At 51.3% G+C, this 25284-nt stretch overlaps 1 protein-coding gene across 1 annotated transcript in view; it reads right to left on the bottom strand.

The window, feature by feature from the left end:
* Nucleotides 1-5195: 5195 nt before the first annotated feature.
* TMEM132E (transmembrane protein 132E) overlaps nucleotides 5196-25284 on the bottom strand; it is a 235166-nt gene continuing 215077 nt past the window's right edge. Inside the window, exons 6-9 of the mRNA XM_090025698.1 lie at nucleotides 16444-16649; nucleotides 13937-14213; nucleotides 10377-10568; nucleotides 5196-8915 (exon numbers count right to left, since the gene is read on the bottom strand). Of these exons, the coding sequence (XP_089881824.1) occupies nucleotides 7869-8915; nucleotides 10377-10568; nucleotides 13937-14213; nucleotides 16444-16649 (1722 nt within the window). The 3' untranslated portion in view covers nucleotides 5196-7868. The remainder of the gene's footprint in view (nucleotides 8916-10376; nucleotides 10569-13936; nucleotides 14214-16443; nucleotides 16650-25284) is intronic.

Genomic DNA, 25284 nt, shown 5'->3' with positions numbered 1-25284 from the left:
ATATATGTTAATTTAATGATGAGGCTTATAAGTTCCAAACAGGGAATAAGGCTATATTAATTTTACTGCTCAGAATTCTTATTAATCAGCTCACTCAGTCACACCTGAGCCTCCTTTATAATGCGGCACTGTAAAAATGTAGGCTTTGGGAGTGTTTTCAGTTGGTCCTGAAATGACAAAAAAAATCTTACTTTGCCCATTGTGGACAAAAAAATCCCAGTGCAGGATCAGGTGGTAGATCTGAGGGCTTCTCATGGAGAAATCATCCAAGGGACTGAAAGCCAGCAACCCCTCAATTGGATTATTTCAGTTAATGATTTAGGGGCCATGGACCATCCCACTGTACATGGTAGCCAGGCAGCTCCTGCAACTCCCTCCAGGTAAGTCTGTGTGGGGGTGGGGAGAGAGTGGGATGGGGGGAGGCAGATTGAGGCTCTCACAGTGAGGGAGGAAGAGAGTAGAGTAGGGCAGGGCAGGGCTGGGGGTGCTGCCAAGGCTTGCAGGGGGCTACAGGCCTTGGCCCTGGTCTTGTAGCCCTGGCAGCTGGTGGCCCTCAGCTGTGGGGTGAGGTCCACATGATACACTGAGAGCTGCAAGTGTGGCCCACTACGGTAAATAGGTTGCAAACCGCTGAACTAAAGCATCACTTGGGAAGGGCAACATAGCATAGGCCTTGCTTGAGTGCAGTGAAGCTACAAGGGTAAGTTTCATATGATGCAACTGTCCTAATGGATTTGCAGTTCTATCATCATCAGTTATGTGTATTCTTTTGCTGCCTAAAGGCCGAGCTGGCAATCAGAGCACATAGGAGGGGTGATTAGGCTTGAAGCATTGCTGCTCCATGGTGCTCTGAATTCCACCTGCCGCATTGTGTGAATGCAGCTACACAGCTTATGGCTTAGGAGGAACAGTGCAGCAGACTTGGGGGTGCCACTGCCATGCATACTAGGTTGTTGCTGTTGATATGGCTGCAGCATCACCATTCAGCATCAGGGCGGGAGTAGACGGTATATCGCATATACACTGCATCTCGTAGGGTCCCATGGACATCACTCCTCACTGCTGTACTTACATGATCCTTCCCTTTGCTACCTTCTCAACCCTTTAGTTGTGCTCCACTAACCTGATGAGCATTGTTGTTAGAGATACCTCAAAAGGTGAACACAGTCCTTGTGGATCTCTCCAGCACAGAGTGATCACATGGGGGAAGTGGCAAAGTGAGGAAGGAAACAGGGAAGTGTGGGCAGTCACAGCCCCAGCTACCCAGGGGAGCATCAGTGCAAACTGTGGCATCTCTGCCTTTGGCTTCAGCAGTGATGGCACGACATTAAGAAGAATTCACCAATGACCAATGAAAGGATAAAGCATCAGACTCATCACAGAGTATGGCTCTGAAGTTTCAGCTATGTTAACACAGCTGTCCATCTCTAGTATCAGGTCCAAGAGAGGTTGGTACAATCCTGGTTCAAACCCATGTTAGTGTGTTTCCATGAAAACCTGCACTGTTTCAACATCGGGGCTGAAGGGAGGTGGTTCCTAACTGTAGACCCAACTGATTTCACACAATGCCTCCAAGCCACTGTCCTCTGCAAATTGGCGATTCAAGTGGAACGCTCTTGGGTGTTGGACCCTTTGCCATATCAAAGTCATGCAACTCTGGTGTCTTTGCCAGTGGATGAATGCGCTCTCACCAGGGGATGGAGACAGGGGCAGGTCAAATTTTGTGGTCATCTGACCAATTTTTGCTGAGAGTTTAGATAATTTGGAAGATCCCTAGTCTGGAAAAGGTAGGAAGATGCACAAGTAGGGAGCTGCCGGTCATGTTTATTCATAAGAAAATGAGAGGAAAAGATGTCTTTTTTCACATAGGAAACCATGTTTAGGAGTCGTCTTGGCCCTTATTGTTCTGTTCTATGTTCAGAGATTTCATTTCCAGTCTAGGGTCCAATTTCTGCTGGTCAGTGCCATGTCCTGCACGTATCAGATGTACAAGTTATTCCCTCAGGGACGTCTTTCTATCACAGTATTTAGTGTAGATTGTAACAATTCTGGGGCAGGAACCCCCTCTTTGTTGAGTGTTTATACAACAGTGAGCACAGTGATCCATGCTGGCGGCTCCTAGGTTCTACCACCATACATATAATTTATTCTAATTCAGCACTCAACTCCCATTGAAAAAATAAAAGAATTGGTAAGAAGGAGGTGGTGCAAATGGTTTTAGTTTTGGACACAGGCAGCGGCACAAAGGAACACTGGGGAGAGTTAGTCACTGACGCCCGTTCAATGGGAAGTAGCTAGCCAGGATTAGAGTCAATTCCTTTCTAAGCCTGTGGGTGGATTTTCTGACCTCCCATCATTATACATGGCTCTCAGAGAGTTGGCTTCTAGGACCACTGCAACTCACTGATGAGAACTCAGAGCCTCCCCGCTTTGGACATCGGACATGCAGTTCAGAGTTAGACCAGGAGTGTTCTTGGAGACTTGTTGCCAGGTACATTAACAATAGGAAGATAATTAAAACTGCAGGCCTATATATGGAGGAAGCTTTCAGTGAAGCCATGAAGGGCAAGGTATATCTTGCTGTCTCTGAGCGTTAGGCAGCTTCCAGCAAAGCTACAAGCAAATAAGATGTTTTAAACCTTGTACAGAACACAGGCCTCAGGGGAAGGCTGCTGAGCTGCCAAGAAACTCAGGACAGCAGCTGTGTGTTATGAAAGCTTTCAAAGGGCATGACCGTTGCCTTACGCCCACTGTTCTTGCACTCATGACTTTAGAGGCTGGGATGCAACTTCACAGATTTCACAGACATTAGGGCTGGCAGGGACCTCGGAAGACGATCGAGTCCAGCCCCCTGCCCAAAGGGCAGGAAGTCAGCTGGGGTCACAGGATCCCAGCAAGATAAGCATCCAATTTGCTCTTGAAGGTGTCCAATGTAGGTGCTTGAACCACCTCCAATGGCAGGCTGTTCCAGACCTTGGGGGCTCGGACAGTAAAGAAATTCTTCCTTATGTCCAGCCTGAAATGGTCTCGCAGTAGTTTATAACTGTTCAACCTCGTCATCCCTTGGGGCGCTCTAGTGAACAAACATTTCCCCAGATCCTGGTGGTCACCCCTGATAACCTTACAGGTGGCCATCAGATCACCCCTGAGCCTGCGCTTTTCCAGGCTAAGGAGCCCCATGGCTCTCAGCCTGTCGTCGTAAGGTCTGTTTTCCTGACCTCTGATCATGCGCCTGTAGCTCTCCTCTGGACTTTCTCAAGCTTCTCCACATCCTTTTTGAATTGTGGAGCCCAAAACTGGACGCAGTACTCCAGCTGCGGCCTCACCAAGGCCGAGTACAAGGGGAGAATGATGTACCAGGACTTGCTTGAGACTTGTGAAACCTGGCTTTGTCACTGCCCTACTGGGTGGCCTGGGACAAGGCATCGTACCATTTGTGACGCAGTTTCCTCATCTGTGAAATGAGGATAATGGTCTTCCCCTTTATAAAGCACATGGAGATCTGCTAATGGAAATGCTGGATAAGAGCTAGATGATATAATCCTGGTGTTACAGCCATCCTAGCCATGAAATCTGCATGGACTAAACCTAGAGCTTCTGGGTTCAAAAGAGCAGCCTGCAACTTCTTGTGCTAAAGCATCAGCTCTGTTATCGTGGAGTTGTGACTTGTTATATGATCCACCAGTAGAGGGCACACCCCAGGTTAGCACAGGCTACCCAGGCAAACTGTAATATGCAAAATTGTTGGTCCAAGGAAATGCGCATAAGGTTTTCATCCAGAAACAGAAGAGAATCAAACAGGAGCTTCAGGTGACACATTAATTCCTTAGTCCTAGCACGGTGCCAGGCTCAGCTCCTGCTCTGTGCTGCACCTTGGCAGAACATCCTACCAGCCCCCACTCTACAAATTAAGCAACTTCACTGTCTCATTGAACGCTGCTAGTGATGCACCAGGAGGTTAAGGAACAAGACAATGCATCACTGTGAACCCACAATAGGCAGGGGGCAGGAAGCAGGTTGGCTTGGCACTAGACTGGCTCATGGTCAGTAACCACGAGGGCTAGTGTGTATCTAGGGCAAAGTCTGTGATCCTCTAGAATAGCCCCATGCCAGCCCTGCTCCTCCAGCACTAATTTGACCTCGCCCAGGTGTCCATGCATTGGCATGCCTCTGTTCCCAACATCTGGAAAGAAGCTGTCTTGGAAGGGTACAGCGAGCACTCCATTCCCCAGACAGGGGTGCTCACACTTTCCATCACTGGATCTCTTACAGTATAAGGAAAATATAATCACAACAGCCTGGTGCATCCTTGTGACACGCTATGGTAAGAAACTAAGTTCCGTGTGTTTGTTCATGAAAGATGACTAGGGCTATAGCAGGGATACAATTTCCCATAGGGCCAACAGCATAGACACATAAGAGCATGTGTGATATTATAGCCAGCACTGGATATATCTTTTTGTTTAAAGAACATATGTACTGTGCTGTGCGAAATATACTGATGTGTGTCTTTGTCCAGGATGATCATAGAACAATTGGGGCTGGCTTGCACTGGTAATTATTTGGATCAAGATCAGATGTGAATTCACGGGCATTCAGTATTTTCCAGCAGCAACATGCTCTCTTATTCCAGAATAAGGGCACTCACACATGGAAACATTATTCAGGTATTCCAGAATAGCTCCATCCGTACTGTTAAACCATTGGATCAGTCTTCCCTGTTGAATGAATAAGTCCCTTTTCTGCTGCAGGAATTGCTACAAACAAAGACTGCCCAAGGCATACGGCAGATCAGCTAAACCATATGGACTGAGGAGCTTCCCTGATTGTGGACATATGGGCTAGGATATTGGTGGCAGCTTGTGTATGCTGGACGTAGAAAGATGCATTAGGAGCATGATTCTGAGGCAGCAGAGGCAGAGCTCCTTCAGCACAGAGATCACTGGAGAGGCAGCCCTGGAAAATTTCTGAGAAAGGAAACTGACAGCTCCTGTTTGTGTCTAGGGGTTTAGGCCTCTGTGTCCATCCTTCATAATTAAATGAGCTTCTGCCAAGAATAAATCTGAATGGTGTCCTTGAGGTGTCCTCCTGCCGGAACCACAACACAGAAAGGCCCCAAATATCAGCTAATCACTGGGGCTGGCCCCAGTGGTTAGCCCCCATCCCCACTTCCCCTTCAACACAAACAGAATCACTGTGCATGCCCCCAGCTTTGCAGTGCCTTCTTTTTCTATTCTCTTTTATTTATTTAAGAAAACTTAGACACAGTGGTGGGTAAATTCCAATCAAGAAATAATACAATGCCAGCTCCTTGGAACAAGCCACTGTGCCCTCCCACTGCCCCTCCTGCTATTCAGTGTCTGTGTGTACTGTGCGCTATGAGCAGTAGGTTGGGCCTGGCAACAATCATCTCCAGCCCTTGAATGTGCATGATAGGGGGACTAGGCAGGTAGTGGTGAGGGTGTAGTGGAGCTTGCAGGGTGATTTGAGCTGGACCTTCTCCTCCCAATCCCATGTTAGGGTCCTGGGAATTGGAGATTGGAAAGTGCTACTGGCCCCGAGCCAGGGGTCCTGAGAGAGTGTCAGGCATCAGATTGAGCCTACAAGGGGCAGGGTGTGGGGGTTGGGAAGCATGGTAATAAAGCATAGACAAGCCCACTCAAAGACCACGGCACTGTGAGATGCAATATCTAGTCAAGTCTGGCTCTGAGGGTCCCCAGTAGACTGGTACTGGGGGAGCTGTGCCTGGGCCATGCCTGGCTCTGGGAGGCTGTACTGGGTTGTTACTGGGAATCATGCTTGGCCAAGTGGGTGATGGATCCTTCAATTACCAGGAGGCAATTTCCACATGTGCTTTGATTGATGCAAGGTGCCTGCACGGGAACTGCTGGGATTAGGAAATGCCAAGGGGCTGGGGTTGAATGTAACTGGGACCTTCAGGGACACTGAGAGAAGCAGCAAGTTGTTGGTTCAGATGTGAGACTGTCACTTTGGGTCTCCAAGCAGAAGCCAGAGAAATGGGCAGCTCCGTCCCCCACAGCCTGTGCATGAGCATGGGTGGACGGGATCCAAAGATGCCAGAGAGGTGGGAACTGAAGCACTGAAGGGTAAAGGACATGCCCAAGCTGGCAGGGAGAGTCAGTGGCAGGCCTGAAAGCCAAACCCACAGCACCAACCAGCATGCTGGTCCTGTGACTTCCAGGTAGAGCTGCTGCTTGAGAGATCCAAGGGATCCACTCTCCTTTGTTTCACACCCATCCACGGCAGCCATGATCTCCCAGAGAGGCCAAATTGGAAGGCTGACCTGCTGGCTGGAGTGTCCCAGTGACAATTCAGGTCATTTCTGCATGTGCTTTGATTAATGTAAGGTGCCGGTGTGGAACCCACAGACTATGTGAAATTGCTGAGAGGTTTGGGGAGTGTGGGGTGTGCATGGAGACCTCAGGGCAGCAGCAGGCTGGGTCTCAGGAAAGCAGCAAGATACTGTTGCAGAGGAGAGCTTCAGCTTTGGCTGTCCAAGCATCTCAATAGCCTTGTTGGTCTTAGAGCCCTAAAGCATTCCCCCCTCCACCTTCTCCCCCTAAGGCTGCTCTGCAGCTTCCAGAAGCAATGCCGTGTGTAGAGGGCACACAGCTTTCATGTCCCTATGCAACAAAGGGAGGGGGGAGCCCAAATGGATGACGAAGCTGTGACGTGGACATGAATACTCTTCTCCTCTGGTTATGAGTAGCACGGGGGGGGGGGGCAGTTGCAGGCCCTCCCCACATCCTATGTGTAGTGACAGCAGTGTGTACCTCAGGCTGGAGAGGCCACGCTCCTGGCCAAAGCTGCACTGCATAGCTAAAGCTTTCCAGTGGACTCCCAACATCCAGAAAGTCCCAGGTTCTTAGCTTGGGTCCACGCACCCTTCCTGGCCCTTTCCTCCTGCCAGCATTACTGAGAGCATCCTGTGGTACCAGGGCACGCTGGACCCAAAGGAGAATCCCTGAATGTATGTGTAACCAATATTATTGTGCAACAAAGTAAAGCAGAGAAACTGTGTTTGTCTTTTGGAGCTTGGTTAGAGGCGCAGTGCAGGAGGCCACAGAGTGGGAAGCCACGCTGTTCCTTCAGAGAGCCATCGGCACAAGGCCATGCTGTCCATTCAGCAAGCCATGAGTGGGAGCCCGCACCACTTCTTCAGAGAGCCACAGGGCTGGAAGCCATGCAGCTCATACAGGGTTCAATAGCAGGAGCAGGGCACTGGGGACATAGGCACATTGGAGTGAGCAGTTGAGTGGATGGTCACCTCCATACCAGGCAATAGCACCTGGGTTGAGCCCCCACCCCCACCCCCACCAGTGGCTGTTCTCCTGTCAGCTTCCAGCTCCTTTGCCTTCCCACATGGCTCGGACAGATGGTGGCACCAGCATCTTCTTCCGCCTGAGCTCCAGCTGCCCCCGACACCACTGACTGGCCTGCCACCAGCTCTCCTTTATGATGTTGCCTTGCTTCCAAAAGGCATGCGCACAAGCAGCTAGCAGGCACCTTGGCACTTTGGGCAGAAATCAGAGACCACCTCTGGGCACCCCCTCCCCTTCCCCACACCCAGTGTCCCTCCATTTAGCTTGGTCGACACTTTTCCTTTAAAAAAATAAACATAAAAAATGCTCCAGAAGAGATCAGTGTTTTTTGGAATGGGGCCAGAGGGGGCGGCAGGTTCTGGAGGGGGTGGAGAGGATGCTGGGGAGGGCAGCTTGGAGCCCTGTGTGAGAGAGCGCTCAAGAGAGTCTACGAATCAGAACCCAAGGCCAGTGGCAGGCTCAGTCCGTGTCCTGCAGGAAGCAGCCGGGGTGGTGTGGTGTGGCAGAGTGTAGCATGGCAGCCCGTTAAGCAATCTCTTTGATTCTGCGAATGTAGCTGTGCAGCTCCTCGGGGTCCTGAAGCCCCATGTCCTGGCATACCCACTCGATATCCTCCTCATCAGCGATGGGGATGGAATTGTAGGCCAGTTCCTCAGAGGGCAGCGTGGCAAAGGTGGTGAACTTCACCCGCTTCCGCTTGGAGGTGGGTGAATTGAGTGGGTCCTCACTCTGGTCCCTGGTGGAGCCCCCTGAGGAGCCATCCCCTCGGCCGTGCACCTGGCTCTGCACACTGGTCTGAGAGCTGCCACTGCTGTGGTGGTCTGCATGGCAGCAGGTCTGGACATTCTCCAGAGGGTTGCCAGGGCTCTCGGGCTGAGGGGAAAGGTCATTCTGGGCCCGCAGGGGCTGCCCATTGCCCAGGAAGACCCAGTGGTGGGAGTGGTCCATATTGGTCTGGCCCTCTGGGGGGATGCGTTTGTGCCGGTATTTCAGCACAAAGACGATGCAGTTGATGAGGAAGACCAAGATGGCCAAGCAGAAAACACCTAACAGGGCGTACATACCAATCTCCAGGTCTGTCAGCCCCCGAGTCACCTGTACAAAGCCTGTGGGGATAGTGGGGAAGTCCTCAGTGGTGTGGGGGATACTGGGGACCAGACTGTCCTCACTGGGCTTTGGTTTCCTCCCCACCTCAGCCCGCAAGGTGGTGCTGGCTGCATTCTCCTCCCTACCTGACAGGCCTGGTTTGCTGGGTACATGGCCCACGTCCCCATAGTCATAGGTGGGGTCCTCCTCAGAGACAAAGCGCACCTGCACATCAGCCAAGGCCGTGAAGAGCACACTCTTGCGTTTGGTCTTCTGGCAGCTCTCGCAGATGACAAGCTCAGCACGCAGAAGGTCTCCTGCACCTTCACCCTCTGCTACCACCAGTGGGAAGGCCCGGTCCTGGGTCACAGACACAACCTTCTCATCCAGGCTGCTCACCACCAGGTTGTAGTCCTTGGGGTCATAGAGGGAGAGAGGAGCCGTGGTGTCATCGCTGTAGGAAATCCACAGGCTCAGCAAGGCTTCCTGTAACCATAACCACAGGGAATGGGCATCTGCTTAGTTAGCCACCCATTCTTTTAACTGATCTATCCATTTGTCCTAAACTCTCTGCATCCATTTATCCATCTTCTCCATCTGTTCCTTCATCCACACCCCTTTGTCTGCCACCCTTCCATCCATGCATTTCTTATTCTCTTCAGCCATCTAGTCATCCTTTATTGCCTTCATTAATCCATTCATTCTCCTACCTGTCTGTATTCATACACATCTATGTATCTGTCTATCTATCCATCTATCTATCTATCTGTCTGTCTGTCTGTCTGTCTGTCTCCCCACCCTCCTCTTGTTCATACAGTGTACAAGACTGGAACCAAAAATGTCCCTTCCTACAGTGCCAATGAGTCACATTCAGACATATCCTGCTCCAACTGTAAATTCTGATTTCAATGACAGTCCTGCTACCCCTCTGCCACCATCACTGCCACTGAATTAATTTGGAAGACTATGAAATTGATCTCTCACATAGCAGAGCCAGCCCAGAAGAAGAGAGAGGTAGGTGTGTAAATAGCCCCTGCTAGAAAATGTTCCTTGAGATTCTAGGCCAAGGTGTCACATTTAGTGCAGTTGTGATCATCATGGTACATGTAAATTATTTAATACTCTGATTTGCATTTTTACAAATCATTTGATTACCACTGTAAACTCCACTTTACAGACTTGTCCCAAAAAGCAGCTGGGGCTGGTGACAGAAAATTTGGCAGCTATGGGACATGGCTCTGGGGGAGTATCTAAGGAGTTCCAAAGGCTGGTACTGTTATACTTGACACTGCCTAGGACCCTGAGACCCGGTGGGATTCTATGGCCATGCCAATTTGGATGTTCTGAAGCCAGTTGCAAGGAAGCCTTTCCCACTGCCTGCAAGCCAGCCTGAGCACAAACCACCTGAGCAGAAATTCTGTCCCTGCCCCTGACCAAGCCTCATTTCCTAGGCAGAAATGTCCAGTTCTACTGCATCATATTGGACAGAGATGAGCGGAGCCACAACAGACTCAATGCACTCAGGACCCTGAACTTCTTGGAGCACCTGTCCTATCATCTTCCTTGAAGCGCATCCCATCCTCATGCCCAAGCAGCATAACTGTTGGGGACAATGAGACAGTAGCCCCAAATGCTGCTTTTGTGGTGTGCACAAATGTAACTACTGCTGCAGCAGCAACTGATTGTACTGTTGCAATCAGCATAGCAGGAGCTGGTGCTGTCCTGGGAATGTAGTTGTGCTGCTAGACCTCTGCCAGGCTTTACCAGCTGTTTAGCCCTGAAGGGCTGCATCTCTGAATGGCTTGACAGAGGCTGTGGCTGTGGTCCAGGCAGAGGTGCTGCCTGGGGAGACTTGGAGTCCCAGAATGCCAGGAAGCGCTGCAGGCCGCACTGCTGCTCTGTCTGCCAACCTGCCCAGGGGCCATGCTGTGGCCATCCCTGCCTTACCTGCTTGAGGAAGTTCAGGGTTTGCTGGGCTGTTGTCTTCGCGATGATGGTGTGGCTGTTGCCAGGACTTGGATGGAGGGAGAGGGACAAACTGGACACCACCTGGGCCTTCAGGTCGGTGATGCTGACCTTCTCATCTGCCACGGTCACCAGGGCTTCCCCCAGCACAGCCTCCATGAGGGGAGATACTACCTGTGAGAGACAGCAGTAACTGGGGTGGCCACTTATTGCCCAGCCAGCTCCTTGCTCCCTCACAGCAGGGCACAGCAGGGAGGGCCCATTCCCAGGCCTCCCCACTCTCTCACAGCACTGCTCTGCCCATGCTAAGGCTCCAGCCTCAGGGCTGTGAGCGGCAGTGCCACGGTAATGCCAAACAGGTTCTGCCACACACTCTTCCACACAGTTGAGCCTACAGCTGCCCGCACCCCTTCTCAGTCCAAAGCTGTTGGGAGCCCAGAGGGAATCAAGGGAGGTGGAGGGTGTTGGCAAGGGAAACTGTGAGGGTTTCACCAGCCCCTGGCATCAAGATGACCCCATGTCTACTACCTCTGCCCATGTTGTGCCTGAGGTACTGGTGTGGACTGACCAGGAATGCCTGGATGTGTTTACCAGCTGGGAGCCAGCTCAGCAACCTTGACACACTCAACCCTCTGAAGGGAGCATCAAAGAAAGTGGGAATTTTGCTTATTAAGGCAAAAATCAAGCTGAGGCCTAGAACTAATTACAGACCAAGCTGCCTGGCGCTCCAGTTAATGATGTTAGCTTGGCTGCAGAGTAGAAATGTACTTGAGAGAGAACTTCAAACCATGCCCAGCTGCCCTCCCCACAGCCCCACAGGGAGGGAGCAGGAAAGCTTCTGTTTTGCTGACAGGCAAAGCTGCTGAGCTTCAAAGCCAGGATGCTATTCAGAGCCCAAGTGAGATTCAAAGACAAGTTTCCTCTGGGCACATTCTGCTTCCTCAGGAGCAGGTTTCTGGCTCTGTACCTCACTGCTCTGCCCTGGGAGGACCCTCCACAGTTGCCCCTGCTGTGAGGGCCCTGGAGAAAAGGGCTCAGGCTCTGGGCAATGCAGGAGGTGGGGCTGGCAAATGAGTGCTCTGCTGACCTGCTATTCCTTGGAGCAGCCTCAGCCCATGGTCCTGAGGCCTCTCTACACATTACATGTATCATGAAATTATGGGGTTAATTGCACAATTAATATAGTCTGGCTTCACATGTAAACGATCTACTGTGCCATAAAAAGGTCCAACCAGCTATAAAGTTATTGCTGGAAGGTGTGTAATAACTTTATATCTGGTTGTTATCCAGCTTTAATTTGCATGTGTAGCAGGGTATGCCCATGTTGCTGGGAGCCCTGTCAGCTGACTGCACCATGCGCAGGCAGGACTGGAAGGCCTGCAGCTGTGGGACTCTGAGTCACGGCAGTTGTGGGGCACTGCTGCGATTTCATAGCTGCAGAGGTGCATGGGGCACCTCACCGCTGGGAGATCGCAGCAGCTGCCATTTACAGCTGGCAGGGTGCATGGGGTGTCTTGCAGCTGGGAGATTGCAGTAGCTGCCATTTCCCAGTTGCAGGGGTGCATGGGACACTAACATGGATAGGAGCCCTGTCAGCCGAGGGGGCTCCTAGCAGCAAAAGCTTGACTGGGCTCCCCCTGCACTGGCTATATGGCATGATGGAATCTAATGAGCGATGCCTCCTGCTGTTCACATGTGGCATTATGGGAGGCACAACTGTGTGAATCACACATTAGATTTCATTACGCCTTTAGCTGCTTGTGTAGGGGGGCCCTGAGAGACGAATGGCTGTTTTGCACCCAGGCCAGGATCTGCATGGGGATTTTTCATATAGTCCAGTCTTTATAACGAGCCTAGAACCTGGCTCCCCTCACAGCAACCATCCTAACCCTAAACCCAGCCCACACAGTCTTCCCACTCCCCTTATTTATATGTATATAGGGCCCTGGCCCAAGGCTGGACTGATTGTTCCAGCTCAGGTAATATTTACAGTCACCTACACACTGTAGGGTAGCTGGAAGAGGTAAAGGTATTCACTATCAAGGAGGTCTGGAGCATTTTCCTTCTGGCAGTGTCTGGCACCTGCCTGATGAGGGGCTTTCTGCATGCTGGATGCTTGGTGCAGGCCCACGGAAGGAGAATGCAGGACAGGTGCTACTGCCCCTTTACGTTAGGGTGATGTAGAATGGAGTGGACCTGGAAGGGAGCCTTCCAATGGGCCCAAAGGGGAGAGCTGGGCTGGAGGCCCAAGTCAGAAGACAGTTTCAAGTCCTACCTATTACTAGCTGGGGATGTGAAAAACCATGGGATTGGCTGGGCAATGCTGGATTTTCCAGGGTCTGCCACAGAAATCCTATGTCTCCCCATAAAAGCAGATACTCCATCATACAGACAAGTGATTTGCTATCCAGATCCCTTAAGGAGCTGTAGGGTTCCTGACACCCACACTTACAGCATCTGGGAAAAGCATTTTCTCTCCTGCTTCATCAGATGTCAGACTCTAGACCCACTCCCTCATTGCCTCTGAGATTTTCTCTAGTCAGCATGTGCCAGGTGGGCTGCCCATGAATACTGGGTCTGCGCCCCCAGAATGTCCTCCTGACCCTATGCACTGTGGCTGCAGGGACTTTTCAGACACAGCCGTCCAGCTCCCTAGCCTGTTCTCCCCTGACTCTGCAAGACCAGGGGGCAAGGTTCCCTCTAAGGTGCGCGGCTGTGCACAACTAAAAGTGCGGCCGCGCACAGCCTTTTCAAGGCTGCGCACCAGGAGAGGCTGGGGCAGGAGCCTGGCGTGGGCTCCACCAGCTCCAGGAAGTACTCCACTCCCCTGCCTCAAGGCCCATGCCAGCCCCCTGCCCGTGCCAGCCCCCTGCCCTAGCTGCCATCCCTGCCTTGCCTCACCTTGGGGAGGAGCCGCTGCCTGCCCCAAGTGAGGCTCCATCAGCTCCAGGACACTGCTCTGCTCCCCTGCATCGCCTTGGGGCGCGAGGAGGCACGTGGCATCAAGGCCGGGGAGTGGAGCACTTCCCCAGAGCCGGGGAGCCCGCGCCAGGCTCTGGCCCCAGCCCCTGGTCCCCAGCGCCAGCCCATCCCCCAGCTCCAGCCCCTGACCCCCGGCTCCAGCCTCTGGCCCCCACCTCCAGCTCCAGCCCCTGGCCCCCAGCTCCAGCCCCTGGCCCCCCGGCCCCTGGCTCCAGCCTCCACCCACCGGCTCCAGCCTCTGGCCCCCAGCATCCAGCCCTAGCCCCCAGCTCCAGCCCCTGGCCCCTGGCTCCAGTCTCCACCCACCGGCTCCAGCCTCTGGCCCCCAGCATCCGGCCCTAGCCCCCAGCTCCAGCCCCTGGCCCCCAGGCCCCTGGCTCCAGCCTCCACCCACCGGCTCCAGCCTCCAGCCCCCAGCATCCGGCCCTAGCCCCCAGCTCCAGCCTCTGGCCCCTGCTCCCACTCCTCAGCCCCCTTCAGTAAATGTCCCACGCTGGACCGAGGCAGCGCACTCATGGACCGCTGCTCCTTAGAGGGACCATTGCCAGGGGGGGCCGTACCTTGAAGAGTGTGGTACCTGGCTCCCGCCCGGCCAGCGTACTACTGTCCACCATCTGCGCCACCCGGGTGTCATCTACCTTCATGAAGTCACTAACCAGGTCAGTGACTTCCACCAGCCAGTCAGGCCCCAGCATAGTGATGACCTGGTCAGTGCCCTCTGAGGACGTAGTGTGGAACTGGGTGAAGACCTGCAGGGTGGAGTGCTGGTACTGGAGAGTGCAGCCCCGGTTCTGCTTCCGGTCATCTTCTTCCTCATCTTCGCTCTCCCGCACTGACCTGGGGGCACAAGACAGCTTAGTAGGGCAGAAGGCTGCCTGGGCCTTACCTCCCTCCTCAGCTATGAGGTATCCAGGTCTATATCTAGAATTTCAGAATCACAGAAAATCAGGGTTGGAAGGAACTTCAGGAGGTCATCTAATCCAACCCCCCTGCTCAAAGCAGGACCAGCCCCATCTAGAGCATCCCAGCCACGACTATGTCTAGCCAGGTCTTAAAAACCTCCAAGGATGGAGATTTTACCACCTCTCTGGGTAAGCTGTTCCAGTGTTTTACTACCCTCCTTGTGAGAAAGTTGTTCAACTTCCCTTGCTACAACTTGAGCCCATTGCTCCTTGTTCTGTCATCTGCCACCACTGAGAACAATCCGGCTCCATCCTCTTTGGAAAGCCAGTTATCCAAGCACCTAGCAGCCTGGCAGCTTTGAAAAGAGAAATCAAATTCCAGAGTCCAGGGCACAAGACAGGGGACAGTCTGGGAAATGCAGCTGATTCCATGAAGCCTGAGTTGATCTCAGTTGTTTAGACCAAGGGCTTTCTCAGTTCTGTGTCTGTGCAGCATCCAGCACAATGGGATGTCCCTGCAGGGACTTTTATGGGCCACTGCAATGCACATATTAGATCCTAGCAGAAGCATTACCTGCCCCAACTCAGAGAGATCCCAAGGGGCCACTTGTGAAGAATTTCCCCACCCTCCTCTTCTTCCTCCCTTCTGCCCCAGGGTTCCCGCTCTCTGTCTCTCTCCAAAGCCAACGGGATGCTGATGTTCCCTTCAGCTGAAACTGACAGCCTGTGACAATGAGAAAAACTGAAGAGGTGAAGCTGGTGTTTCTGGTGCTGAAATGACTTCAGTTCTGCAGGCAAAAGGAACAGGCCCTCTATGTGTATTTTTGTGTACACACATATCCATTTGCATGAGCTGGCATGTGAGCATGTGCTTGTGTGTTGCCTTACAGATGTGAGTGAACATTTGTGATCATGGGTATGCCTGCACCTCTCCTTTTACAGGCACGTGTATACACAGTTGTACCTGTGTTTTAACACATATAGGTATGCATATAAATTAGTGTGGTATGCATGCATGTATGCGCATTTGTGATGGTCCCCTCTTGCACAAGGTGGCAACTGACCTTGCAGCAGCCACTGCAGCTTGAGCTAAGGATCCAGAATTGGGCAGCTGGTGCCCATAGCAGTTCAGCTCAGCTGGTGCACTCTGCAGATCAACACAGAGGGCAAGCTGTGGGTCACATGCATTGCATGGGTGTGCATACGCCTACAGGAACAAGCATGTGTGTCAGGAGAGCTCCTGGACTCTGAGTTACCCAGCACCTATGTTCTCTGATATTAAGTTTGGGGTCCCTGTTCTAAGACAAAGAATCCATTTTCCTCCTGCTAAGCCCAAAAGAGCCTCCCTTGCTGTCTCCACCCTGACCCCTGCCCTCTCCCTGAAGCCTGGGAGTCCTGTGTGCTTTAAGTCACGCAGATTCTCAGGGACAAGCTAATGAAGGCTGCTCTCCTCACCCTCACTGCCTTGACAGGAATTTGGGAGAGGGGTGCCACCATCCGAGAAGCCCCCTGTGCAGGAGGCTTCTAAGCTGGTCCCAGGGACTGAGGTCCCTTCCTCATAGCAGAGGTATATGGAGTGCTGGGGAGGTGCAGAAGCCAGGCCCAGCACCCCTTGAATATATTTCATGCTTGGGAGGTCTTTTAACACCTGGGGAGTGGGAACATTTCATAAAGCAGGTTGTTAGTGAGAATGAAAAGGCAGCCACTTTGCCCTTGCCTTTGATCCTTATCTGTTCCCGTTGAAGGGAGGGAGTGAGAGGCAAAGCTGGGAGGCAAGAGGCAGCAGGAGGTTGTGTTCCTTACACCCTGCACTTTGCAGGCAGGGTGCGAGAAGGGAAGGGCTTCATTCTGCTGTCCAAGGGCTGCACAGGGAGCCCAATAGCCAGGTGCTTGGTGGGGCTGGGCTAGGCCTGAGTCTGCAGCTATGAGAACCAAAGAGAGCCTTGCCCTTGAGGTCAATGGCTCCATGACCCACAAAGCCCCGAGTCGGAGCAGATGTACAGGGCCTGGTTGCCAGGAGGGCTGAGCACCCAGATATAGTCCATGGGAGCTGCACTAGTGACTGGCAAAGCTGATCAAGGCCATTTCTCATCTTCCCCTTGTTTCCTGTATCCTCCCCTAAGCAGACGCTTGCTCTCTACCCTAGCCCTGGCATAGGTGCCCACCTCCTGTCTGGCAGGATGGGGACCCTCCAGCCTTTCACTTGACTCAGCCTGGCATCCGAGAGCTCGATGTGCAGTGGGAGCTTGGGCACCCAGACCGTCATCTCCAGCAGGGCGCTGAGGTGTTCATAGTTGAAAGTCACCCTGGCATTCATGGAGCCACGTGATTCCTTCCCGCTGACAAAGACGTAGTCACAGCTGCTGGATACCTGTGGAGAAGAGGGAGGAGAGCACACGGGCTGTGTGGCATGGTTGGTGGCCTCCATCAACCACCCTGGGGCCATTGGGTGGACTGAAGCCTGCAACAGGGGGTGCTCTAACCCCACCACTGGAGCACTCCTTTGACAGCTCACCCAGACCCCTGGCAGCACACGAGCCAGAGAGAGTGTGGGTCTCAGCACGTTGTGTGGCTGGGTGCCTGGCTCAGGATGGTGCAGACTTATGGGAGCTGTAGTTCCCATGAGTCACAGCTCTGCATAGCCAATGGAGATGCATTATTGACTCCAGGAGCTCCACTTGTACAAGTCAGCTCTGGATTCACGAGCTTTGTAAGTCTGGGCTGTTGCTGGACCAGGCCCGCCTCCTCCCTCTGTTCCCCTTCAGGGTTTGTGTCCCCCCACCCCTTTGCTGAGGAGCCCCTTGTGGGGGAAGTTGAAGAGAGGGCAGCCTAGAGAGCTTGGATTGGATGGAGTCTCTTGGTCCTTCTAGCCCACAGCAGTCCTGAGACAGCCTCTATCTGTGGATGAGGCAAACACATTTCTGTGTGTCAGCTGGAGAGTGAAAGATGAGGGGAAAGCTGGACAGAAATGTGGAGAACTGGAGCACTGATCTCAGCCTGATAGCAGCACATGCACCACTGCCTCCAGGAGATAGAGATAGGTCAACTGACCTACCTGCCTAGTTTCTTTCTCTATTTCTTCAATTTCTCCCTTTTCCTATTCCCTCTACCTATTTCTTTTCTCTAGTTTCCGTCTCTTCTTTCTTTTACTATTCCTTTTCCTATTTATCTTTCTTTCTTCTATTTTCTTAAGCTATTTTTTATCTATTTTTTCTGTTCTTTAGTTTCTTTATCTATTTCTTGTCTTTACTTACCTAATACCTACAAAGGCATTTTTCTTTTGCGTCATAGTATCTGTACACCTCTTGAGTACTGCCAGTTGTATATAGTAGACACCTTGACACAGGGATCTCATCGTTTTCAGACTTCAAGCAACCCTTTCCTTGGAAAATGTCAGCTATTACTTTTCATTCATTTTTTTACTATAGAAAAATATTAGAGCAATTCTTCTGCAGTAGAGACCCTGGACAGACTACAACCAAACAGAATTTCAATACCCTGAATTCCTATTTGAAATCTCTGGGTTTATCTTTAAAATCATATTTGTACATTAACAGTACAAATGACACTCTGATTGAGAATCACTGTCTTAAAGCTACCCGGAAAGATGGCCCAAGGCTGGATTGGCGGCACCTGCTATAGGACCTTGTAGTGTCTGTTCCTCCATTAAACACTTGAATGCATTCTTGTTTTTGCTGTAAAATAGAAGGAGAGTGAACAGCGAGTATCAAGCATGTCAAATGGCTGGAGCAGTTCCTCTCCCCAAGGCCAAGAGCTGGCAAGGACGCACTGACCATGTTCTAAAGACAAACCACACGAAGCATGCTGCTCTTGTTATTAATGGGCCAGTTAAGGGAGTAATTTATCACTGATGGAGCTTTCCACTACCTAGCGCAACAGCCCTGCCTGCCAGGCATGTGGCTACAGAGAGCACAGTGCCCAGAAGGTCACTTAGGTCCCAATACCACTGTGTACAACTGGATTCCACATGGCACTGAGGGGGCTTGGACTGGGTTAGCCATGGGACAAAAAGGTCCTAGGCTGCCCCCTTCTGGGTGTGATCTGAATGGGTCAGGCTGCCCTTTCTCCCTTTCCAAAAACCCCAAATGAAACATTTGCCTTCATGGAAATGTTTCTTCTTTTCCCTCAGGCAGGTTCCAGAATGCTATTTCCCAGAATGGCTTAGCCAGAGATAATCATGTCTCAAGTAGGGGGTTGGACTGGATGTGACCTCCGGAGGGCCCTGCAAGCCCTACTCTTCTCTGAGTCTGTGGCATGTTTTGCTTCATTTCAGTTTGAACTGAAACATTTCACTTTCTCAAAACTCTCAAACTTATCTGAAATCTTTAATGTTTTCTCCCTTCTTTTCTTCTCCAGTGTAATAGAACAATGTCAACATTTTGCTTTTTGTTCTTGCTTTTTCCTCCTTTGCAACTTCTCCAAACTTCTCAAGTTACAGGAAGACTAGGTAGCTTGGCCCAGGTCACACAGGGAAGGCAGTAGCAGAACAGGGAATTGAACCTGAGACTTCTATCTATATCTCTGGGTCTTAACTGAGAGATTATGTTTCTTTTCAGTACAACTACATAAAAGAGATTAGACCCAGCTGTGCAGACAGCTAGACCTCTGCAGGGATAGCCAGTGTGAAATGAATATGTCAATGGCACCGTACTGGTTTGTGCCATGTACTAGCAGCTTGTCTGCAAAAGATTTACATAAAGTAAGGAATTCATGTTAGCTGCATAGTGTTGCTAATGCATTTCCACATTAGCTGCCTTTAAGGTGTCACTTGCTGCCATCTCCCTCCTTGTTAATACTTTAAGGTACCTCCACAAAAAATCAATTCTGAATCCCATTGTTGTCCTTTTTATAATTCCCATTTAGGCAAACAGCATTAATTAAATGTGCTATAAAACAAATATATCCTGAGGGGACCACTTATTACAGACCAATCCAAGCCAATTAAGAAGATAAAAGAGGAAATTACTAATGGGTCGCTCTAGTTCCTTCCTAGGGCAGTAAGTCAAGAGCACAGCCCTTCCTGGCTCCAGGGAGAAAAGGAGGGTCTAAAACCTTGGCCCAGTGGCTCTGATCTCCCTGCAGAGCCCAAAGCAGCCTGTGTCTCAGCAGGCACCGTTCCACACCTGCAACTAACTGCAGCTACATTTTTGCATGTGGAAGATGGGCTGCCACCCATTTGCCACTGTGAATCAGCTTGTTTGGATATGCTGAGCTTGGTTCTCAGCACTAAGAAACCATGCAAGCTCAGGGATTTAGAGGTGGAAATGTCCCCTGCTGTATCAGAGATGGTCACTGGACATCAGATCTTGTGAACAGAGGTCAGTGACAGAAGCTGCTCAGCAGTAGTGGTGGCTGGGGCAGCAGCAGCAGCAGCAGCAGCACTAGTAGTGGATGGGACACTGACAGGGTTGTGATGGCTGGGCTGGTGATGGCAGTGGACACCATTCTTATGCTCCCTCTAAATGGGTGCCTAGGGCTAATGCCCACTTGCCTGCCCCTAGTTATGCTATTGCTGGCAGTTACCTTGGACCCCACTATTGAGGTTCAGGAAACCACTATGCTGGCTGCATGTTGGGTGCTGATGATTTCTGAAAATCCCCCCCTTGCACATGTCTGAGCCCCAGGTAGGTGCTGAAATGGGAGCGAGGGACTGGAATCCTGGCGCTGACAGTGGTGCTGAGCCCTTGGAAATCTAGTCCTGAGCCTTTTTGAACAGCAGCTCCTATTCCGGGCAGAAAGAAGCTGATATTTTTGTCAGGGGTTGGAGGAGGTTTTGCATTCCCAGACCCTTCCTTGGATCCAGAGTTGCTATCAGATAGACAGGAGCTCAGCATGTCTGAAAAAACAATCTCAGCTCTGCTGGAGCTATGTTTGAATAAAGATGAGCTTTTCCAATGAATCCCCTGGTGAATGAGCACTGAGGATATTGTGCCGTTTATCACAATAAATATGATGGTCTGCTGCTTGTATTACCTTAGCTAATAAATCGCCTGGCTCTTCACTTCTGGGGCCACTGGTTTTCCAATTCCCTAAAAGCTGCCTGCCCTGCTCTGATGATGGAGCATCCCTGTTATAAAGCTACTGTATATTAGCTCTTAAATGTACTGAACTCTATTATGGACATGCTTTGTGTAACCTGTGCTGAAGGATTCCTGTCAAGGCACTGAATGGGGCTACTGGGCCTAGGATCCGATGGAGGCTTCAGCTCTGTTTCTATGGTTAATGCTGTACAGAAGTGCTGCCTATGGTCCCCAGCAGACATCCTTCATGTTCCCCAGGGCTTCATCTTCCAAAAAGAGTAAACAGACACACCAATGATGATGTCATACATCCCCCAGCGGTCATCTCTGTAAACAGGGGTGGGCAAAATCCGGTGCCTGCCAAGTGAATGGATCTGGCCTGTGGCTGCCCCCAAGGCACACTGCATAGGCCTGAGCCCTGGGGCAGCTCACATCGTGCTCCCACCAGCCCCAGCTGCAGCACCAGCCCCAGCCCTTGCTAGGGAGCACAGCTCCTTGGCAAGGATGCTCTTGGTGTGGCTGAAGCTGCCTGGCTGCTGCTCCGCTCCCTCTGCCTCCAGCAGCTCCTCTTCCTCCTCCTACCCCTGCCCCTGCTGTGCTGCTCCAGATGGGGAGGAACCTGCAGCCAGGAGGCTCCTGCCCCAACACGTGGGGCTCCAGGCCACCTTCTACCTACACTGCCTGCCTGGTGTTACGAGCAGCCACCTGCAAGGAGCTGAGTGGGTGGAAGGCAGCTGGAGTCCCACATACTGGGACAGGAGCTGCCCAGCTGCAGCTCCCCACCCCCCACCCTGCCTGGAGTGGCACAGCAGGGCCCGCAGGTGGAGGATGAGGAGCCACTCGAGGTGGGGGAAGCCAAGCAGTACCCAAGCGGCTGTAGCCGCACCTGTAGCAGCCTTGCCGGAAGCTACGTGAGCTGGTCAGGGCTGAGGCTGGTGGGCGTGGGTGGGATGGGGTGGGGTTTGGCCCCAAGCAGAGCACTATGGGGTCAGCTGCAGGCCAGATCGGGGCAGGAGGTGTGCTGCACCTGTACTACATTGCCCGAGTAAGCTCTGCTGCATGCGCCACCTGTCACACCCCTCTCCCTCTTTCCCGCGCCCCATGTCGCCCCCAGCCAGCTCCTGGGACCTACAGCATGGCCAGCCCCCGCAACCAAAGACACCACACCCCATCCCCTGACAATATACAATAGTAAGGCTATTTTGAGTTATTATGCAATTACCTTTATATACGCTACTCAAAAAAACATAAATCAGGACAAAAAATATATTTTTAAATAAAATTAAAATATATAGATGTTTTATTTTTAGTATATTATTTGTTTTTCATTCATAATTTGTCAAAATTATATCTTCTAAAAATTTTTTCGTGTGTGGCCCCCACACCTCACCAAAACTTGTTAAGTGGCTCTCATTACAGTGGACAATAAGCTGAATATGAGCCAACAGTGTGCCCTTGTTGTGAAGAAGGCTGAAGACATACTGGGCTACATTAGTAGGACTGTTGCCATCAGATCAAGGGAAGTGATTAGGGGTGCACCGATAGAGGTTTTTGGGGCCAATACCGATAGCCGATATTTAAGGAGGCATATTGGCCAATACCATTCCGATATCTGATACAGCTGCCTCCAGCTGGTCAGTCTGTTGTGGTAGAAGGGGACAGGGGCAAGGCGTGTGTCGGGGGGCTGATCAACACCCTTGTGATGAGGGAGGGGGTAAGGGCAGGGGCAGGTGCAGGGGAGGTGCTGACCAGCTGTGGGGGTGGGAAGGGAAACATGGGATGGAGGCACAGCTCATGGCAGGGGTGGCTCCCACTGCTGCTTGCACCCTGGGAGGGCAGGGGGAGCGTGTGCCCCCAGATCTGCACATAGCAGGTGGACTGCAGCTGGAGCCAGGGCTGCTCGGGGCTCTTCTCAGCTGGGGCTGGGCTTGTAGCAGGCGTCAGCAGCACTGGGAAGAGGCTGCAGCCACCCCAAATTTCGCCATAGCTTCACTACCAGCACCACCACCACCAGCTGCCTGGCGCAGCCCTGGCTCAACCCCTTCCTCCACCCAAGTGCCGGGAAAATCTGGGGCAGTGCTGGGCGGGTGAGCAGCAGCGGCACGGGAAGCGAAGATGGGGCAAAATTTGGGGTGGCTGCAGCCTCCTCCCAGCGCTGCTGGCGCCTGCCATGAGCTGCGCCTCTGTCGGTTGCACAGTGCCTGTCCCTGCCCCCTCTCTCACTGCAGGGAGTGTTGATCTGCCCCTCCCCATCCCCTTCCCTCTCCCCTCCCCTTCAGAATGACCAGCTGGAGGCAGCTCTCCATGCTGCTGGCTCTGCTCCTTGCTGCCTGCGTGCTGTGCTGTGGTTGCATGCAGCACTGGCATTTATCAGCCAAATTATTGGCCCCATTGGGCTGATATCCAATATAGACAATTTTCTTTATATCAATACCAATCTGATATTGAACCCATGTATCGGTGCACCTGTAGAAGTGATTATTCTGCTCTAATTGGAACCGGTCACATCTGGAATACTGTGTCCAGGTGTGGGCCACCCGCTACAGAAAGGATGTGGACAAATTGGAGAGAGTCCAGCAGGGAGCAACAAAAATGGTGAGGGGGTTGGAGGCTGAGGGAAGGGAACTGGGCTTACTTAGCCTAGAGAAGTAAGGAGACTGAGAAGAGACTTAACATCCGCCTTCAACTACCTGAAGGGCGGTTCCAAAGAGAATGGAGATAGACTGTTCTCAGTGGTGGCAGAGGACAGAACAAGGAGCAATGGTCTCAAGCTGCAGCAAGGGAAGTTTAGTTTAGACATTAGGAACAACTTTCTCACTAGGAGGGTAGTAAAGCACTGGAACAGGTTACCCAGAGAGGCTGTAGACTCTCCATCCTTGGAGGTTTTTAAGACCTGGCTAGACAAGCCTTGGCTGGGATGATCTAGCTGGGGAGGCTCCTGCTTTGAGCAGATGGTTGGACTAGATAACCTCCAAAAAAGATATAGATAGATTAGAAAGAGTCCAGCAGACAGCAACAAAAATTATCAGGGGCCTGAGAAGCATGGCTTACGAGGCTTATGAGGAAAAGCTGAAAGTACCAGGATCATTTAGTTTGGAGAAGAGAAGACTGAGGAGTGATGTGATAGCAGTCTTCAAATACCTGAATGGAGATTTAAAAAGCATGGGGATAGACTCTTTCTCTGTGGCTATGGCTATAGGGACAAGACCTTAAATAGCCTTAAACTTCAGCGTAAGTAATTTAGGTCAGAGCTAGGAAGAACTTTCTGACTATGAGGGTGGTCAGGCACTGCAACAGGATAACTAGAAAGGTCGTAGAATCTCCAGCCTTGGAATTCTTCATGAGCAGGCTGGACAGGCACTTGGCTAGGTGGTGTAGTCAGGGATGATTCTGCCTTGAGCAGGAGACTGGACTAGATGATGATCTCATGAGGTCCCTTCAAGCCTTACTTTCTTATGATTCTATAATCTAGATATCTTTAGATGTATCTATGTCCAATGAATAATGTATACACACACATATATATCCACACACACATACTACATACATATATGTGTGCATATACATACACAGGCACAGAAATACCCATATGCATATATATGTATATAGGCACTGTATAACTGGAGTCACAGACAATGATAGTAGATTCAACCATCCCCAGCTCTCCTTAATGTTAAATTATTTACGGTAACAGATAGCAGATTTTGCTATGTAATCTTTGATTTATGTAACAGGTTTATAGCCCTGACACCATAATCATACTCCCCAATCTCTCTAGGTAGCTGAAAGCTCCTACAGAACAAATCTCAGGCACAAACAAAAAATAACTCAGCAAAGAAATTGCAGGGGGCTCTGAATGGAAAGCAGAAGGCGAGGGCTGTGGGGCCGGAGGTTCGCATGATACATTATTCATTCTAGCTTGTGTGCCTGAGTCTGCTCCCCCTGGATTGGGGCACAGTGTGTAAATAGATTTATGAGCAGGAAGGCAGCACATTAACCAGTTTAAGTGTCTTGGAGTCCATCCTGAAGTGTATTATTGCTATCGTGTTTTATCATGCTGCAGAGAACTGTTCTTCATAAATTAGAATCTGGCACGGTAAATCAGGCAGATTAGAGCTTGATTCTGGAACTTAGGTAAACAGCCTCTAGCAATAGGTGTCCCTACCCTTGTCTCTTGAACCCTCTCCTGCTTGAAAACTCAGGCAAAGGGTCTTTGGATGGTCTGCAACTTCAGGGTAATAAGCTAGGCAGTGTCAAGTCCCATGGAGGAGTGCTGGACACTAGATGCTGGATGGTAAGGCAAGCAAGGGGCCTGTGTAGTATCTAAGGAAGGAGAATACAGTTTTAGTCTATTGGATGTCCAGAAGGAGACATTAGAGCCCAGGTCCTGCCTAGCATGGGCCAATGTGAAGACCTCACTTGCAGAACAGTCAAAGCCTGACTCTACCCTTATTATGGATGTCGTCTTTGCTCCTCTCCTCTCCTGTGCCTGTGGTACAGCTCAGGGCACATAGTTCCTGGTCTGATCTCCACCCACGATCAGATGATGACAAGTGGAAGCACTCAGGCTGATGCCTGTTTTGAATTCTCGGCACAAATGATACTGGCTCAAAATGGAGGATGTCCTTCAGAAAATACAGCCCTAAAGATCCCTGGCACTTTCAGGAAGGGCAGCATGGCAAACAAATTACCTCCTAGCCTGCTCCTGCACCATATACTTTGAATGTGATGGTTGCTTTCCACCCAACAGGCTGCTGCACGCCAGGGGTGTTGTGGTGTAGGAGTTTGTCAGGTGCTTCGGGAACCCTTTGACATAAAAAGTACAATAGGAATACAAAGGCTTAGCATTAATCTACTCCTCCAGGAGCAAGGGTACATCTTCCTAATGTACCAGCATGCTGAGCAGATGACTTTACTGTAAACACTTATGGTACGGGAGGAAGAAAGCAAAACAAGAGATAAGTG

This window comes from Crocodylus siamensis, chromosome 13 (assembly GCF_052110815.1).
Source record: "Crocodylus siamensis isolate JL-2025a chromosome 13, ASM5211081v1, whole genome shotgun sequence".
NCBI lineage: Eukaryota > Metazoa > Chordata > Crocodylia > Crocodylidae > Crocodylus > Crocodylus siamensis.
This window is presented reverse-complemented; position numbering and strand designations above follow the sequence as displayed.